General features: G+C 38.0%; 1 protein-coding gene across 17 annotated transcripts in view; it reads right to left on the reverse strand.

Annotated features, from left to right (window-relative positions):
• The window catches only part of PDLIM5 (PDZ and LIM domain 5), a 223796-nt gene extending 207596 nt beyond the window's left edge, over nt 1-16200 (reverse strand). For 12 of the 17 annotated variants that reach the window (XM_037020076.2, XM_037020074.2, XM_037020078.2 and 9 more), the window contains exons 1-2: nt 16067-16200; nt 12751-12888 (exon numbers count right to left, since the gene is read on the reverse strand). In XM_037020076.2, coding sequence (XP_036875971.2) covers nt 12751-12846 — 96 coding nt within the window. In that variant the 5' untranslated portion in view covers nt 12847-12888; nt 16067-16200. Of the gene's footprint in view, nt 1-12750; nt 12889-15941 lie in introns of those variants that run through there. The other 5 variants (XM_037020079.2, XM_037020081.2, XM_037020080.2 and 2 more) reach the window with 3 other exon arrangements.
• Between the last annotated feature and the right edge of the window lie 1463 nt (nt 16201-17663).

Consider the following 17663-nt stretch of genomic DNA (forward strand, 5'->3'; position numbering starts at 1 on the left):
CTTTCAGTTATCAGTCCCCCTCACTAGAATATAAGGTCCCTAACACAAAGGACTTGGTTTTACTTATCTCTGTATTATCAGTGCCTAGACCAGTATCAATTATGATACTGAATAAATGACTCCATGCCCAGATGCAGTTATAGCAAATACTACTGCTGCTATTTATGTCTCCACCATGGATTCTTTTTTTTTTTGGTATCATTAATATACAACTACATGAGCAACAGTGTGGTTACTACATTCCCCCCATTATCAAGTCCCCACCACATACCCCATTATAGTCACTGTCCATCAGCGTAGTAAGATGCTATGGAGTCACTACTTGTGTTCTCTCTGCTATACTGCCTTCCCCATGCCCCACCCCTACATTACATAATGCAATGCCTCTTATTCCCCTTATCCCTCCCTTCCCACCCTTCTTCCCAATCCCTTTCCCTTTGGTAACTGTTAGACCATTCTTGGGTTCTGTGAGTCTGCTGCTGTTTTGTCCTTCAGTTTTTCTTTGTTCTTATACTCCACAGATGAGTGAAATCATTTGATACTTGTCTTTTTCTGCCTGGCTTATTTCACTGAGCATAATACCCTCTAGCTCCATCCATGTTGTTGCAAATGGTAGGATTTGTTTTCTTCTTGTGGTTGAATAATATTCCATTGTGTATATATACCACATCATCTTTATCCATTCATCTAATGATGGATATTTAGGTTGCTTCCATCTATTGGCTATTGTAAATAATGCTGTGATAAACATAGGGGTGCATATGTCTTTTTCAAACTGGGCTCCTGCATTCTTAGGGTAAATTCCTAGAAGTGGAATTCCTGGGTCAAATGGTATTTCTGTTTTGAGTTCTCTGAGGAACCTCCACGATGCTTTCCACAATGGTTGAACTAGTTTACATTCCCACCAGGAGGGTTCCCCTTTCTCCACAACCTCACCAACATTTGTTGTTGTTTGTCTTTTGGATGTTGTCCATCCTAACTGGTGTGAGGTGATATCTCATCGTAGTTTTAATTTGCATTTCTCTGATGATTAGTGATGTGGAGCATCTTTTCATGTGCCTGTTGGTCATCTGAATTTCTTCTTCGGAGAAATGTCTGTTCAGATCCTCTGCCCATTTTTTAATTGGATTATTTGCTTTTCATTTGTTGAGGCGCATGAGCTCTGTATATATTTTGTATGCCATCCCTTATCAGATATGTCATTAATGAATATATTCTCCCATACTGTAGGAGGCCTTTTTGTTCTACTGTTGGTATCCTTTGCTGTACAGAAGCTTTTTAATTTGATATAGTCCCACTTGCTCATTTTTGCTTTTGTTTTCCTTGCCTGGGGAGATATGTTCATGAAGAAGTTGCTCATATTTATGTTCAAGAGTTTTGCCTATGTTTTCTTCTAAGCCTTTTACGGTTTCATGACCAACATTCAGGTCTCTGATCCATTTCCAGTTTACTTTTGTGTATGGAGTTAGACAGTAATCTAGTTTCATTCTGTTACATTTAGCTATCCAGTTTTGGCAATACCGGCTGTTGAAGAGGCTGTCATTTCCCCATTGCACATCCATGGCTTCTTTATTGTATATTAATTGACTATATATGCTTGGGTTAATAATATCTGGACTCTCTGTCTCACTGTACTATTGGTCTGTTCTTGTGCCAGTACCAACCCAGCATGGATTCTACAGATTTTACTCTAGAAATTCCCTGCTGTAGCTCCAGGGGGAAGAGTGTTCCCGGCCCTGGGAGAATTCCCTATGAAACCAGTGAAACCCAAGTAAGTCAAGGGAAAGCATAGGTTGGGAGAAACCATTTTTATATTGCTCACAGCTTGCTCAAATTCACTTGCTAGGCCCAACCCGCCCATATCCTCCAACCACTGCTAGTCACGCTCTGGTGTCTCAGGCGTTCTCTACTTAACCGCTAGCCTCTTCCAGGAGGAACTCCACTGGTGAGTCCTTGGTGACTGGCAGACACCCGACCAAGTATCTACCAAGAACGGAGGGGAGGAGAAAATGGTCGTTTTCTCCCCACCCCTTGCCCCGGATCTACGGGAGGCTCTGCCGTGGTAAAAACCTATTAATCTGTAAATAAACTAAGGCTAGGTGGGAGATTCTGGAATTTCTGTCATTTACCCCACACCTGCTATCCCGACACAGGTTGTATGGTCAGTGTACATGTTACTGTTGTCTTTTCCTAGATCTGATTACATATATGTCCTCTCCTACTTCCAAGCTCCTTCTATATTCATAGTATGTTTCATGTCCCTTTCCAAGTCTGAAAATAGAGAAACACCTTCTACACCCAGGCCTAATACACAGTAAGAGATCAATAAATATGTGTTGCCTAACAGCTTCTCCTCTCTGGGCTGTATCATGAGTCACTCAGGAGAAGCGCAGTGCCAAAAGATGATACCAAGAGGACATACTTTCCTATACCAAGAACTTAGCCATCTCTCCTAAAAGGTAACAAAAATAATAATATAACCTCCAAGGACCATGGTTAAAAATACCTCAATTATCTGTTTCCTTAATTCTCTCCCATGAGGTTCCTTGATCTTTCATACAAACAGCACACATACAAACACCTGCCTCTCTTAGGCTTTCTTAACCTCCCTATATGTCCAGAGAAGCCTAAGTTTGCACATGTACAAAGAATACGCCAGTTTTAGTTTTCTTTCTCTTTTTAAACAAAACACATACATATTGTAAAAATTCCAAACTGAAAAGTATACTGAAAAAACACTGACAGTTCCATCAAACCCACTGCCCAGAGCAACTTTTAAACCCCACACCATCCCCACAAAATTGTTGTTACTAACTATACTTCTGCACGCTCTTCATGTATCTAAGGTGTCAGATTTATTTCTAAAGATACATTTAAAAACTGAACTACTTTTACAGACAAATGCCCAGATGTGAAGAGAGGCAAACTGTCATGAAAGAAACATTTGAAGAAATGGCTTCCTATAGAATATCCCCAAGACTCAAAGGAAAATATCACTCAGTCACCTATTTTAAAAGGCTATATGAAAGAGGAGTTGTACATTACATTACATTACACTAAAGGACAGAGCAGAACTGATGGATCAAATACATAGAAAACAAATTCTAACTGACACACAGGAAGACTGTACCTTGAGAGGCAAAGGGACTTTTATATCATGTAACCTCTGGGACATTTCCTAGAAGCTTAACCCTTACTGGGATCAAAAAAAAAAAATGTTTCATCAGTTAATTCTATCAGTCATGCACACTAACAAGTCTAGAAGCTTGACTGTAATTGCAACCCAGCTTCCCATTTGTCCTCTATTTTCATTATGACCATCAGTCATAGTTATTTTACAAATCCTGGGAATTCTAATAGGATCTTGAGTAAATTAAGACCCAAATTGTACAGCATTTTTGTTCTGGTGAAAGAACATCATGATTTAACAGAGTATATTATCCATTTAGATGTACCAAAACCATACTGCTGTGAGACCTAATATGAAGAGCAAAAATGTGAATTTATCTCTGGTACATGGCCTTAAAAAGACTAACTAGTGCTTTTTAACTTAAAGGTTACCACTTCAGTTTAGTAATGAGATGTAAAACAAAACCTAGTACAGGCAAAGATTCCTCCAGAAATCTTTGGTAAACTGAACCTTCATGATTAAATATTACAGTACTAAAATATTGCAAGTAGTTTGCCAACATCAAAATGCTCTAATTCTCATCACAAAGATACTTAGAGCATCATAAAGAGAACTAAGCCCTGATGTCATATAGTAAAACTGCCATTTATTTCCTAAAAGGATCTGACCTATGGTATCTGAACTCTGGAAAATGGGAAAAAGACTGTTGGCTACAAAAAGCCACCATTATTTAGTCAATGGCTGTTCCACTGTAGCTTAGGCTTAATTTTTTTGCTGAAATTATTTAAGCAACAAAAGACCCAGAATAAAAATACTAAAAAAAATTTTAAAAAATAAAGCAAAGCTACATCGGTTTTCAAACATTAGTGTGCAAAACAGAACTCAAATTGCACAAGAGAAACATCCAGAAAACATGTGAGAACCTCTAAATACCCCAAAATCAAAGTCTGGGGCCAAGAATCTACATTTTAAAAAATCTCATTCATGATTTTGATAAGTAGTTTGGAAACCAGTCACATTTTTTTCTTAATAAGCTCAGTTATTCGAATATATACAAGTCTATGGCATGCATTCTTTCTTTAAGAAACAAAAAACTGGCTATCGGTGGTGAAAGCTGTCATCTACTCCCAGAAAATATTGGCCAAAAGTCTTATTACTATTCAGTCTGACTGGTCTCAAATCCTAAGCCTAACCAATTACTAGTAGTATAACTTTGGGCATGTTTTTTAACTTCTCTGTCCCTCAGCTTCTTCATGCGTAAATCAAATATTTAAAACCATACTTCCTCAGAGGGTTGTTATGAGGATTACTTAATCAAACGTGCAAAATATTTAGAACAGGGCCTAGACAATAACAAGAGTTCAATAATGTTAGCATATTTTCATTATTATTATTATTATTTAACATAGGAAAGATAGGAGACCCAAGTAAGTAGTAGTAGTCAAACATTCAAGAGCACCTAGTATATGAACATACCCAGAAGGATGGATAGGCTTTAAAGATAAGAAGAAACGAAGGGAATGTGCATAAAGAAACCAAGGACTTTGGGGTTCAAAATGGGCATTTTGGACCATAAACTTAGTTGTATTAAACGGGCCCATTTAAATACAGCCTGAATACCAGGCAGAGTAATCAAGCAATAATTCAAAAGATAACAGGTAGCCCTGAATATTTCTTAAATAGGGAAGTAATGTATTATTAAAAGGATTTTGGAATTCCTGCCGAAACAAGGTGCCTGAGTATCCAAATAAGAGACTGATGAAGTTTGGAAACTTTATCTACTAAAATATCAAAATATTATACTTAGAATTGGATACCAACTAACCAGAATCTTCCAGAATGGAGGCGCACATAAACAAAAATGCCTAGTATAAAAAGGTCAAAAGAACCATCTGTAGAATACTTGGAAGTTAATAATAGAGATACTTCAAGGGAATGTCCACAATCTTGAAAATTACATATGTAACAACACTTGTACTTCTATTTAATGTTTTTCTCCAGAACATGTGTAAGGGTTCCTTATTTAAGGGATAAAGCATTTGTTTCCTAAAGGACATTTACCTCCGCTACCTTGCTCAAGAAGAGAAATACTTTCAGAACATATCCATCACAATCTCCTTTTGTAGAGATTTATACAACCTTTCTAAATTTTTTAATTACACCATTTCTAAAAGTTAGTATCTCAGAAATCATTTGAGAAATATTGGGCTAATTAAGTGGCTCTTCAATGGAGCCAAATCACAACACTTAAATCCCTGACTGAATTAATAGTAAATTGTGTCAATTGTTAACATCATTAAAATAACCACTTCCTCATTTGGTAAAACCATATTTTCCAAAAAAGTTAAAGAACATTGTCCATTGTTAAATCAATTTTTCAATCCGAGGAAAAAATATTTAATAAGTCACACGATTCAAATTACAAAGGGTGCAAATTCTTATCTAGTTTCAAACTCTTATATTTAAAAATTTACAGCAACACACTAAAAAGTAATCCCTCCTTTCCCCATCTTTAATGACAAAACACAGAAACATCCCTGGCATCCTTACTTTTTTATCACCAAGGTTACCAGCACATACATTCTGCTGCATATACCTAGGTAAACTGAATAAACATACTGTGCCACACATTAGTATGCCTTCATAATGCCAGACTGATGGTGCTACAGAATGCTCCATAACCCTTTCGGACTTCAGTTAAGCTCCACTGGCTAATAAAGGTTAACAACGAAAACACAGTGAGGCTCCTAAGAGTAAGTTTTACAATGTCCCTAGACCATTCCGAACACTTCATAATTGTCAGTCTCCCCGCCCCAGCATTTAAAGGGAACTGGAGAAGAGTGGGATTCGACATCATATTGTAACAGGCTACTGGAGAAACTCCAAAGGTAACAACCTTGAATCTGTATGTGATTTGTGTAATTTTTCAGGAAGTCTATGACAGGGCACTATGCCAAAAACTGTTCAACAGTGAAAAATCTTCACCATGTAATGGGAAGTAACATGTTAACACAGAGAGGAAATCCATCTAGAAACAGGAAATAAATGATAGAGATAATAATTCATTAACATTCTGGATGAAAAATTCCAATACCACCCCTAAAAATTAATAGTATCATTTAAAGTAAGGCAGCACATTTACTATATTCTCATGCAAAATGAAAAACAATGAACCACTTAAAAATAGAAACCTTGGTAGAATACCTGTGATTAAGCCCTGTAAAAAGGAGAAAGGTGGAAACTGGCCCATCTGATTAGAAAAAATCAGTCTGTTGAAACGTGTGCTAGCACAGGTATGAGGAAACCAGTATTCTCATATTCTCATGTGGGTAAGAGTGTCTTTATAGAGATATTTGGCAATATCCATACAGCCCTTTGACTCAGCAATTCCATTTCTAGGAACTTACCTGACAGATAAGCATGTATACATGCAATATATATACATACATAAATACATGTGTACATATAATAGATTGTGTGTGTGTGTGTGTGTGTGTGTGTGTGTGTGTGTGTGTGTACGCAGAACTACAGTGCAGTGTCAGTAAAGGAAAAAGACTAGAAGCACCCTGGTTGCCCATCAATAGGACCTGGCTAAGTAAGTTATGATAAATCCAAACAATGCAGCTGTGCAAAAAGAATGAAGATATATTTACTGATTTGGGACTAAGTGAAAAAAGCAAGATGCCAAACACTTTTTTAAGGAGAAACATATAAAAAGACGTTTTTAAGGAAATTATATTGAAATGGGGGTAGCGAGGACCTTTTGAATTTTAATTTCATCTTTTATCTTTTGAATTTCAAACCATATGAATATCTTACTTAAAGCATAAATTAACCAAACTTGAAAGTGTTAAGATTGATTAGCAAATGTGACCCAGTAGATAAGTATTCCCACTGTGACCTTTTTAAAACTGCCTCTGTCTTTTCCCCTTCCATCTTACTTGTTCTTTTTCATTCCCTCATGTTATCTTTCCCAGTTCATTCTACTTTCCTCCATTTAGACCTGTAAGGGACATTTACTATAATTGCTTAGCCCTGCTGGGAGTACTATATGCCAAAAAGGTTGATGAACTTTGTTCCGGTAATTGTCACACAAAATGGATGGCAACATCAGCTATAAAAAAAAAAAAATTTGAGTATTTATTTACAGGAATGGTAGATAACTCCACTTATGCAACAAGAAAGAAAAAAATACAAGGTGCAGGAGATGGGGGGAGAGAATGTAGGACTTGAAAGAATCAGTTTTAACATTACACAGAATTCTTCCAAACCTACCTTTAAACAATCATGCAATACTGTCTGCTCTGTCCATTCAGAAATACTGTGTTACTTAGAAAAAAAAAATCTTAATAAAAACTGAGTATCTGTACTAGAAAAGTGATTTTCCCACTCTGTAATTAAAATATCAAAACCACAATCCCAACAGGGCTATCTAGTGGCTCTGTACCTAGAATACCTGTACTAGGTCGCTGCTTATTAGTTGCTTAAATTAATAATTTTCTCTTTTCATTCGCATTATTATGCCATTTACTTGCAATGTGCACATACATTAATATTTCACATGCTAAGGTCTTACTTTGTCAAGTTTTATGTTACATACTCAATATTTCTACAGCTGAAACATAATTACCCCTTATAAGACACCAAAGAAACAATCCCTTTTTTGTCCAGGGCAATGTTTGCTTCTCAGTCATATCAGATTTCTCCTCCATCCAGCAGTAACTGGGGGAAAAGGCCATGACTGGACCAGTGGTATACAGGGCCTTGGGCAAGAACTACTGCAAACAGGGTATTGTGGACAAGGACAAGTGGTTAACTGTGTATCTACACTGCCACCTGACCAACAACCATCAGAAAGACAAGCTCTTTGCCTTTAAGGTTCTCAAAAATAACTGCAAATAAATCTATAGGCTTAGTTTCTCCATTTAAGTAGGGAGATATTGTAACTAACCCATGGGTAGGTGAATAGATTACATGAAAACCTCCTTTGCTTAAGTCTGAAGTGCAGCTTTTACTTCACCCAACCTCTACAATATTGTTTCCTCCATCAGCTACAAAAGAGCTGCATACCAGTAAAATTTTTAACTAATGACTTTCCAAAATGCCCAACATCCATTAAAATCTAAAAAAGCATACCCTTTTTTAAAAAATTTAATTTACAACAAAACATACAGATATTTTTCATTTCTTTAGAATAGACCAGAAAATTATCTTCAGAATTACCTTGAGATTCTTTGTGACCACAATGGCAGAAAACTGCTGTGTAGGAAAAGACAGGTCTCTGAACCCTGAACAAAAGGTAATTAATACTTTAAAGAGAGGAGGCAAAATATACATTATGTAATTACAAGAACTAAATTATTAACTTTCGAACTTGGCATAATGACAGGGTAGTGGGAGGGAATGTAAAAGAAAATACTCAACAGCTTAAAATTAACAATGGGCCCATTTATTCAAGGTAGAATGGTTCTCCCATTTCAGCCTGAAAGGACTGAAAGTCTCTCTCTATCCTCCTCTAGGAGGGAAACTGCAGCTGGACTGTCTGGGGAATCACTCAGCTATATTCGCAGCTTCAGGAGTCAAGCAATAGCAAGAAAAGTCTTCATCTTCACATTGCACTGAAAACCAACAGAGAATTGTTGACTTTGAGGTGATCAAATTTCATCCTTCAAGGACCAGTTCCATTAATTTCTCCTGTAGGAAGCTAACCCCTACAAATACTGAGATCTATGCCCCTGAAACCAAGAAACACTTAACCTGTATCTTTGTAATTTCATCAGCTATTGACTTTTGACAGGTCTTATGACACTGTCCAGTACTGTACTTTTCTCTCTAACCTTTGTACTTCCCAATACTTTGTATCTTCTTCAATGGCTTCAAGGAAATTATTCCTTTAACTGCTGAATGAATGAATACACAGCCAAGTGTTTCACGGCTCTGTATTCCTCTATTCTGTTATACTCACAGACACAGCTCCATATTCCAGGAAATAGTAAATTTCTTCTGGTTTTCAAATCCAACTAAAATCTCATCTGAGTTGGTAACAAGTGATCCTTCTCAGACTCTTGAGAATCAACATCATAACTATTTAGGTATTAAAATGTCTGACCTTATTCTTATCTCCTAAAGAATCTCTGTAGATGTGCTCATGGAGAATTCACTGGGGGAGCATCATCAAGAAATCTAAATATTAACATTTAAGAAAAAAACTCTAACCATACATCAAAAGGTAACACACAGCAGATTATTTCAACTTTAGGATGCTGTACTTAAAAATTGTTATTCACAAATACATTATCCTTGTAATTCCATCATGAGGAACATCAACTTGTCAAAATATGGTCGAGTTGTACAAAAAGTCTCCTATTTCTTCTTACAAAACATACTGGCAAAGACCAGCAAACCCACACTGCTACAATGAAATCCATCCCCACATTCCATGGCTTCAAGGCAATTTCATAAATACAGGGTCATAAAAGGAGAGCCCGCAAACCATTTTAAGAAAAAGAAACTAAAGACAATGACATGTGATTATGCAGTTACAGTAATGCGAGGATCTTTTCAAAAGTTTGCAGAAATCACCAATCTTATCTGAGAAATCCATCTACTACTAATAAAAGTATGCAAAAGTCATACAATATAGGTCATGAACCAATTTGAGTGAAATACTAAAACTGTACAGTTTGCATGCTTTAACATACAAGGTACATTGAGCATATTCATATGCTAACAACAACAAAATCTCAAGAAAACAGAATGTTCAAGTCCTGGCCAATGGCTTATTTATCTCAAATACATTTGCTATCACAGAGCTCCAGTGTTACAAGGAACATAAACAGCCCTTTGGAGTTCAACACAATACCTGACCAGAGGAAAAACTATACTTTTGAACTCTAAATATAAACATGCAGGTTCATAACAAGCACAAATTTGTGATTTCTTTTCTTTTCTAATTCAAGACCATAAGTAAAACAGTAAGAGATTCACTAAATTACATGTTGAAGGCATGCTTTCAAGTTTTAATTGCTTCTTGATATTATTAATTAATTAATTGGGTGGCCACTGAAACATATCCCAGTAATTTTACATAACTAAAGCAGAATACAAGAGAACTGATTAAGATGAGGTATACCATTAATAATATTACTACCTCAATATAAGTTATTAGCTACACATCTTTACTAGGCAATGTTACTAGGCATGTTTGAACTGAACCACAGAAGGGGTTAAAAATAACTACAATGAAAGGCCAACAGCCTTGCAGCACAGTTGAGCCAACATTCCCTTCTCTCCTCCCCCTCCTCTTCCCATCCTCTCCAGTCCAGAATGAATTGCATGCCCCAATGCACAAGGCCCAAAAAGGTCACAGGAGATGGCAGAGACTTTTGCAAGAGAACAGAAATAACTCAGCAGCTTTGTTACCATAGTCTCTTTTAATCAGTATGTTCAAAATCCTTTAATTAGCACTCTGTCTACACAAGGAAAGCATTTCTTCTGTGCCAGGGGAGGGCACATATGCATGTACACAGTGTTCTGTTCTATCAGCATCACAACATGGAGCTGGGCCTCAAACGCTATGCCAGGGAACTGAAGCACACACAACTTTTTTAAAGGCCTGGTACCACAAAATTTACATACCATTTGCATTCCTGTTACCAAACAACAAAGTAAAGAGTAACTTTGTTTCAGTTAGGTGTCGATTGGTTTCTAGACATTTTTTTTCCAAGCAAAAAATATTAAGTGTTTTAAACTAAACAATTATTACAGTCTACTCCATAATCATTAAGTAGGATATTCAAACTTAATATAAACTATCACAGAACATAAAAACAGATAATATTCAAATACTGTTCATTTCCTTATAATAAAGCTTCAGTTGCAGAAAAGAAAAAAAAAATGTCTGTTCAAACAATAAATCACAAGACACATCTGCACATGGGTGCTTTAGATTTAAAAATTCATCCAACCATGAAAAGTACTGACACTTGCTGGCTGGATTACATACACGGATTTCCTTGTAAAATCTAATTAACTGGAATCTACACAGAAATTGGTGATGAAGATAACTACTTAAAAATCCAGAGACAAGAAACAAGGAAAACTTCATTAGTAAACTGGAATTTGCACTATTTTAATAAAGATATGTAAGTGTTACAAACTTATTTTTTTTAATCCTTCAAAATCAAGTTGGATAAATGTAAGAAGCAGTATGTATATACATATTCATACATACATACATATAATATTAAACAATGACTTTTTAAACATCTGATTTGAAAAACCATATAGCTAAATGTAAGATAAAGTTTATTATTAGGGAAGCAGCATAGCATAACTGCTTGAAAGCCAGCTCTCCAACACCAGCCATGTGCGCTTACAGCACAGTTCTATACAGTGGGAATAATACCACTATTTCACAGGTTGGCATGAGAATTAAATGAGATGATACGAGCACTTGACAAAAATCCAAACGTTTGCTGGTAAGGCTGTGGGAGGAGTAGGTATTTTCATGCATTGCAGAGAAGTATAAATTTTCACATGCTTCTCAAAAAAATGTGTATGTTTATATAGTATATATAATTATGTACACATGGTATCCACTGCAACAACTGAATAGCAATACCAGAAACTATATAAATATGCTTCATTTGATTTATATGAACAGTACTTCCCTACAAGAGAATTTTATACACTTGTTTAAAAAAAAAAAACTATATATTAATAGGGAACATTACCCATGGTAAATTGTTGAGAAAAAAGCAAGATATGGTACATTTGTAATATGCTACCATGTAAGTAAAAGAGGAGTAGATATTGATATTTATTTGAATATACCTCCCCCCCAAAAAAATCCTGGAAAGTTATACCAGTAATTAATAGCAGTAATTACCTACTGGTGATGAAAGCAAAACAGTGCCTGACACATAGTCAAGCCTCAATAAATGAAAGCTGTAATTACTCCCCTCATCAGTATCATCATCATTATGACAACATATCCTTAAAATATATACAGAGAATACACTCAAACTAAATCCATAATGAGGTAAACAGCCAAACTCAATTATTTTCTTAGGCTGAGTATCTAGTTGGAAATCCAAGCCCTTCAATTCCTCCTCAAAGGTTAGGAACTTTTGGCCATTTTACTGTTGGCTATCACTTTAAACAGAAATTGAGAGACGAAATAACACCAAAAACAGTCATTTTATCCAATACTGATCAACAAAGTGCTTTTTTAATGAACACTTTTTGGAGCTGAAAGGAACTGTAAAAATCCCTTAGGTGCAAACTTGTAATGTTTCATATGAAGAAACAAAGGTCCAGGGAATTCTCCAAATTAGTATCAATTCAAAGATTTGGATTCTGTCCCTTAATTAAATGCCTTCCATTTTCTTATTAATAAGATAGGTGACACTGAAAATAAGCTTAATTGAAATCAGTGGCCATTATTAAATTCCCTCCGCACCACATCCTGAATTACAGATAACTAAATTTGCTGAGATTAAATCCCATAAGCAATTGTTAATGAGTACAGGTCATCAAGAGAATTCACCTCAGCCCTGAGGTTCCCAGGACTAAGCATTGAATGAAGATACATAATAAAATCTGTAAAGTTTGCTTACACTTGAGATTGTCAGAGGCATGTTGAAATCCTTGCCACCTTGCAGCCGGAAACCCCAAGGAGCTGGGCCAACCAAGGACACACTGTAGTTGCTCATGGTTCTAATGGCTCAAAGTCCAATCCCAGAAAATGAAAGAAACTGTGAAAGAAAATCATCTGGTTAACAAAAATGTTTGTTTGAAGCCCTAGTACATATTTAAATGTACTTAATATAAACCCAACTAAATTATGTTCAGTATTTTATTTTGGGCAGATGAGAAGATATACAAAATAAGGTTATATTAAGTTCTCCTTTCAGTCTAAGAAAAGGAATCTATGAGCTATATACAATTTCTTGACTCACACCAATTTCCATAGCCTAAAAATTCCATATAAGAATATATTTCTAGACACTTGATCAGTTTTAGAACTAGCTACAATTTGTGGCTTCTTGCATACAAATTTTAACTCAAAGTACTTTGCAACACTGTTATATACAGAAGAACGAACAAGACTTTATATTTCAGGTTTAACTGAAAGTAATTTTTGCAGTTGGCAGGCAAAAATTGAAGTTTGCCTTCAATTTCACTTACTTACATTCGAAGTTATTCTAACATATGAAAAGGGCCAATTCACATACTCTCATTCATGCTCTCCAAACACTAAACCCTTTAAAATGAAAAACTGCTTTTTAATGAACCATTCTCCCCAATCCTAAACTACAACTTGTATATCCTCTTTTAAGGACAGTGGCATTTCCACACTAAAAGTAACATTTACTTTTCCTTCAGACAGGCAATCATAGGTAATAATTTAGCACACTGTTATTTCAGTCAGAACCTGCTTTTTATTCTATTCGCACATCACATAGGCGAAGGAGAGTAAGCATTTACCACACAGAGAATTAGGCTAAACATGGCAGGAATACGGGTTTAATCTTAATGCATGAAAGGGAACTAGAGCTTCAGAAAAGAACCAGTGTTTCAGTGTCTTTTCTCCTGTGTTTTACACTCATAATGACTCCCATAGCAGTACTTTCATATAATAAAAAACCAGTGTATGACCAGAGTTTGGTCTTGGTTGTTATGGTGGTTATCTGTGCATGGAAGAAATTAGAAGCAAGGAAGATTTTCTAAAACGTAATATTAAGAAACATAGTATTTACCCCCTTAAAGTATTAAAATGTTAATGAATGTACAAATTCACAATTTTAAAAAGGTTTTTTTAAACGCTGTTTGAGACACACTTCTTTGGAAAATCTGTGCTGTTCAACCAAATCATCACCTTATACTACCTATCTAAAAAACTTTCCCTTTATTTAGCCCATTCAAAACTTCTTTCTGATCACACCAACTTAATATTGGCAGATTTAAATATCTGAGCCACTGGATATAGTAAAAGCAAACAGATTACATCTTCTCATAAGGCAAAAAATGAGGCACAACTTTCAAATTAGTTCTCAAGGAAAAATTAAATCAGTGAAAATCTGCATTGCATCTACCCAGAAATAGAATGAGCTTTTCCACTGGCATCTAGTGTGATGAAGTACTAGGCAATAATACATTACTTTAGTACTGCTCTAACAGTTCAGGGCACTAAAAAGACCCAGCGGCCATGCCAGAAGTCAAACCTTTAGATATAGGTGAAAAATGAACAATACAGAGGAAACAAGGGGACCACACTGCTTTCCCACTACAACAAAAGAGAAGATTTTCACAAAACTAGTAGAGAAGTACTGATACTGGTTGGTATACGATAGAAAGAAGCACATGCAAAGCCAATAGAGGTTTCATAGGCAGCCTACCCCCTCCTTTTTTAATTTTTAACTTGTGTCAGGAGAACAATGTGAAAGTTAAGCTCAGCTTCCTCTGGCCCCATTGTTCCCTACAAGAAAATGTACTTAATTTATATATCAACCCATGTACATTCAACTTCCCTTTACTTGGGCGTTCCCTTCCCCACTTCGGTTCATTAAAATTTCTAGAATTTGACAAGGTCACAGCCACACTACAGAACCAGAGTTAGTTCATTTCTAGTCAGTGTCTTTTCATTTCTAGTATTCTCTCACCGCTAGCTTAATTTCCCTTGAAACATTCTGATCCCTACGCAATGATAATATTATTATTGGACTTTTCCTGTTCTCCTCTATTTGGTTGTTAGTACCTAAACTCTTCCTAAAATCCCAAGCGGACAGAAAACAGCGAGCAGCCTATTCTGCTTTCAAACAGAAAATGTTGGAACTTCTGTATAGTTCTTGATTGTCTTTCAGGGGAAATCAAGTCTCAATAATGTCTTCACTCTAGTACTAGTGAAGGAAGCTTGGTTATTTCCCACAGTTGTATCCAGCTTCTTCGGTGGGTGGGAAAAAAGAAAGGTGAACTCGTGATTAACTGCTTAGAGGGACAAGGGTTTAAAATTAAAGAGCAGAATCGTGAGATTATCTTTTTCCCCAGATTGATAGATAATGGAGGTCGGGCTGAAGAAGCAAAGCCACAGGCACAAGATGAAAGCAGCTGGCGGGAGTTTTCCAGCAGAGGTTCACGCCTTGCTCTGTTCGCCAAATAAGGCTTCCAAGCGGGCTGTTTCCGTGCAGGCGGGTTCGACGTCCTCACCGTCGGGAAGGCGGACTTGGGTTAGGATCTGGCGATCTTACCCTAGACTTGACCTGCCCTGCCCAGCACAGCCACGAATTTTCTTTCCAAGCTCTGCCCTGTCCGTACGCCCTTCCTTTTTCCACTTATTGTCAAACTCACTAACGGCAGTCTTAGAAAAGTCCCAACTACGCAATATTAAATTGTTTTTTAATGAACTTTATTTCTGGTTGCACGGAAGTTTTCCCCAAACAGGTTACACAACTGTAAATATTTGGGAGGAAATAAACACTTCGCAGTAACGTGAAAGCCAACAAAAAGTAACACGCCTTTCCCGTTTCCTCTCTTCACCCCAAGAGGCTCACGCCGGACGCGGCTGTACCCGGACGCCAAGGCGGGTGCCCGACGGCGCGGTGCGAAGGCTCCCGGCGCCCGGTCGCGTCCGCCCTGCCACCCGCTCCGGGCGCCCAGCTCCCGCGTCCTGCCCGCGCCGGCCAGGGCCCCGGGGGCTGCCAGCGTCAGTTCCTGGCCTCGCGCTCGCGCCCGCTCCCGCGCCGCCCTTTCCCGGCCGCTCCTCTCCCACGCCGCTCTCCACCTCAGTCGTTCCGAGCCCAGAGAGCACCTGAGGAGTCACCAGCTCGCGAGCGCGCCCCCTTCTCCCCAGGCCAGCTTCCCTTCCCGCGTCCGGAGCACCGCGACTCCCCGCGGGAGGTCAGAAGCGCGTATCCCCGGCGGACGGCCACTCACCTGGGGACCGCGCTGCGCAGCGTCCCGCGAAGACGAGCACTGACAAGCGACTTGCGGTGCGAGCGCCGTCCCCCTCCGCCCGCGGGAACTTCCGCCTCCTGGTCCTCCCCGGCCCGCCCCCGGGCAGGACCCGCCCCCGGGCCCGCAGGACCGCCCCGACGGGCGGAGTCGGCTGCACGGAGCCTGGCGCGCGGGCTTGCTGAGGCGAGCGGGAGCCGGCGCAGCGATGGAGCTACCAAGTTTCTGGGGGAGTAGTCGTCGGGATTTCGAACAGTACCCAGCAAAGGCTTGCTCGGCGTGCGTGTTTTGTAGTGGATGCATTTCTCTCTCCAGAAATTTTGAATTGACAAGCTGTTGCTCCGGTTAAAAACGGAAGGGGGACTTTGGATAAAGCCCTGGCTATGAAAGTTCCGCGGCTTGTTTTTTAAGAGAGCTTTATGTGCCCTGAGAAGTACAGACCCTGGGGATGGCTTGTCGGGAAGGTGAAAATCGGTGACCCTAATATCTAGAAGTTAAATCCTGTGATCACACCCGAAGATAGTGATAGAGAGAAGCGTACTATATCCCAGCTTATTTTTCCAAGTCTAAATCAACAGCCTACTTTACCTCTATAAAGTTGCTTGATTTTAGCCTGAGGAATCTATTCATAAGCAAACTTGAATAAAATTCAGTGAACACAGGGAAAGTAACTTGCTGACTTTGTTAAACTGTAAATTGGCTTTAAAAATGTGAATATGACAGTTCTTAACCGAGGGACATGTAAAACAGATGAACTTCATGTGGTCCACAAGTATCCTGGAAGTGCAAACGGCCTTTAGAAGAGAAGATCCAAAACTGCTCTATCTAAAAAGTAGCCACTAGCCACGTGTGGCTGTTGAACTTCGAAATGTGGCTACTGCGACTGAGGCACTTATTTTTTGCTGGATGTTTTAATTAATTTAAATTTAAAAACCGAAGCAGGGTAACATACTTCTGTTAAATACAACTTTATCATTTGGGTGGGACTACATTTCACTTTACCATTGAAATTTATTGCCCAAATTGAGATATGATGGAAGTGTTAAATTGCACACTGGATTTCAAAAACTTGGTATGAAAAACAATGTAAAATAGTTCAGTAATTTTTATATTCAAAAGTTGAAATGATAACATTTTTATATTTAATTGAAATGTTATTAAAATTAATTTCACCTGTTTTTTTAAATATGGATACTAAGAAATTTAAAATTACCTATGTGACCATCATATTTTCATTGGGTGGCTGCCACATCTCTGACACCAAATGCAATGGTGTATTTTTTTTCCTATTTACATGTATAACAATAAATTATACACAGCAGTAATATTAGTACAACTTCATTCCGGTACCCGGACCTGATTCCAATGTGTGTAAGTATGTAGGAGGAGGTCTTCCCACACATGCTTACACCAAACAATTCTCAAACACCAGCAGGGCATTGGACAACTCAATTCTCATGCTGTGTGCCCGGAGACAGCACCAGATTCCCAGGTTAAGGGCTCCCATCCTACAAGACTGCCCTTTACCCCCGACTCCAGATGCCCCAGGAGGTTACCTGTGTTTCTGACCTACTGGCTA

This window comes from Manis javanica, chromosome 5 (assembly GCF_040802235.1).
Source record: "Manis javanica isolate MJ-LG chromosome 5, MJ_LKY, whole genome shotgun sequence".
Classification (NCBI taxonomy): domain Eukaryota; kingdom Metazoa; phylum Chordata; class Mammalia; order Pholidota; family Manidae; genus Manis; species Manis javanica.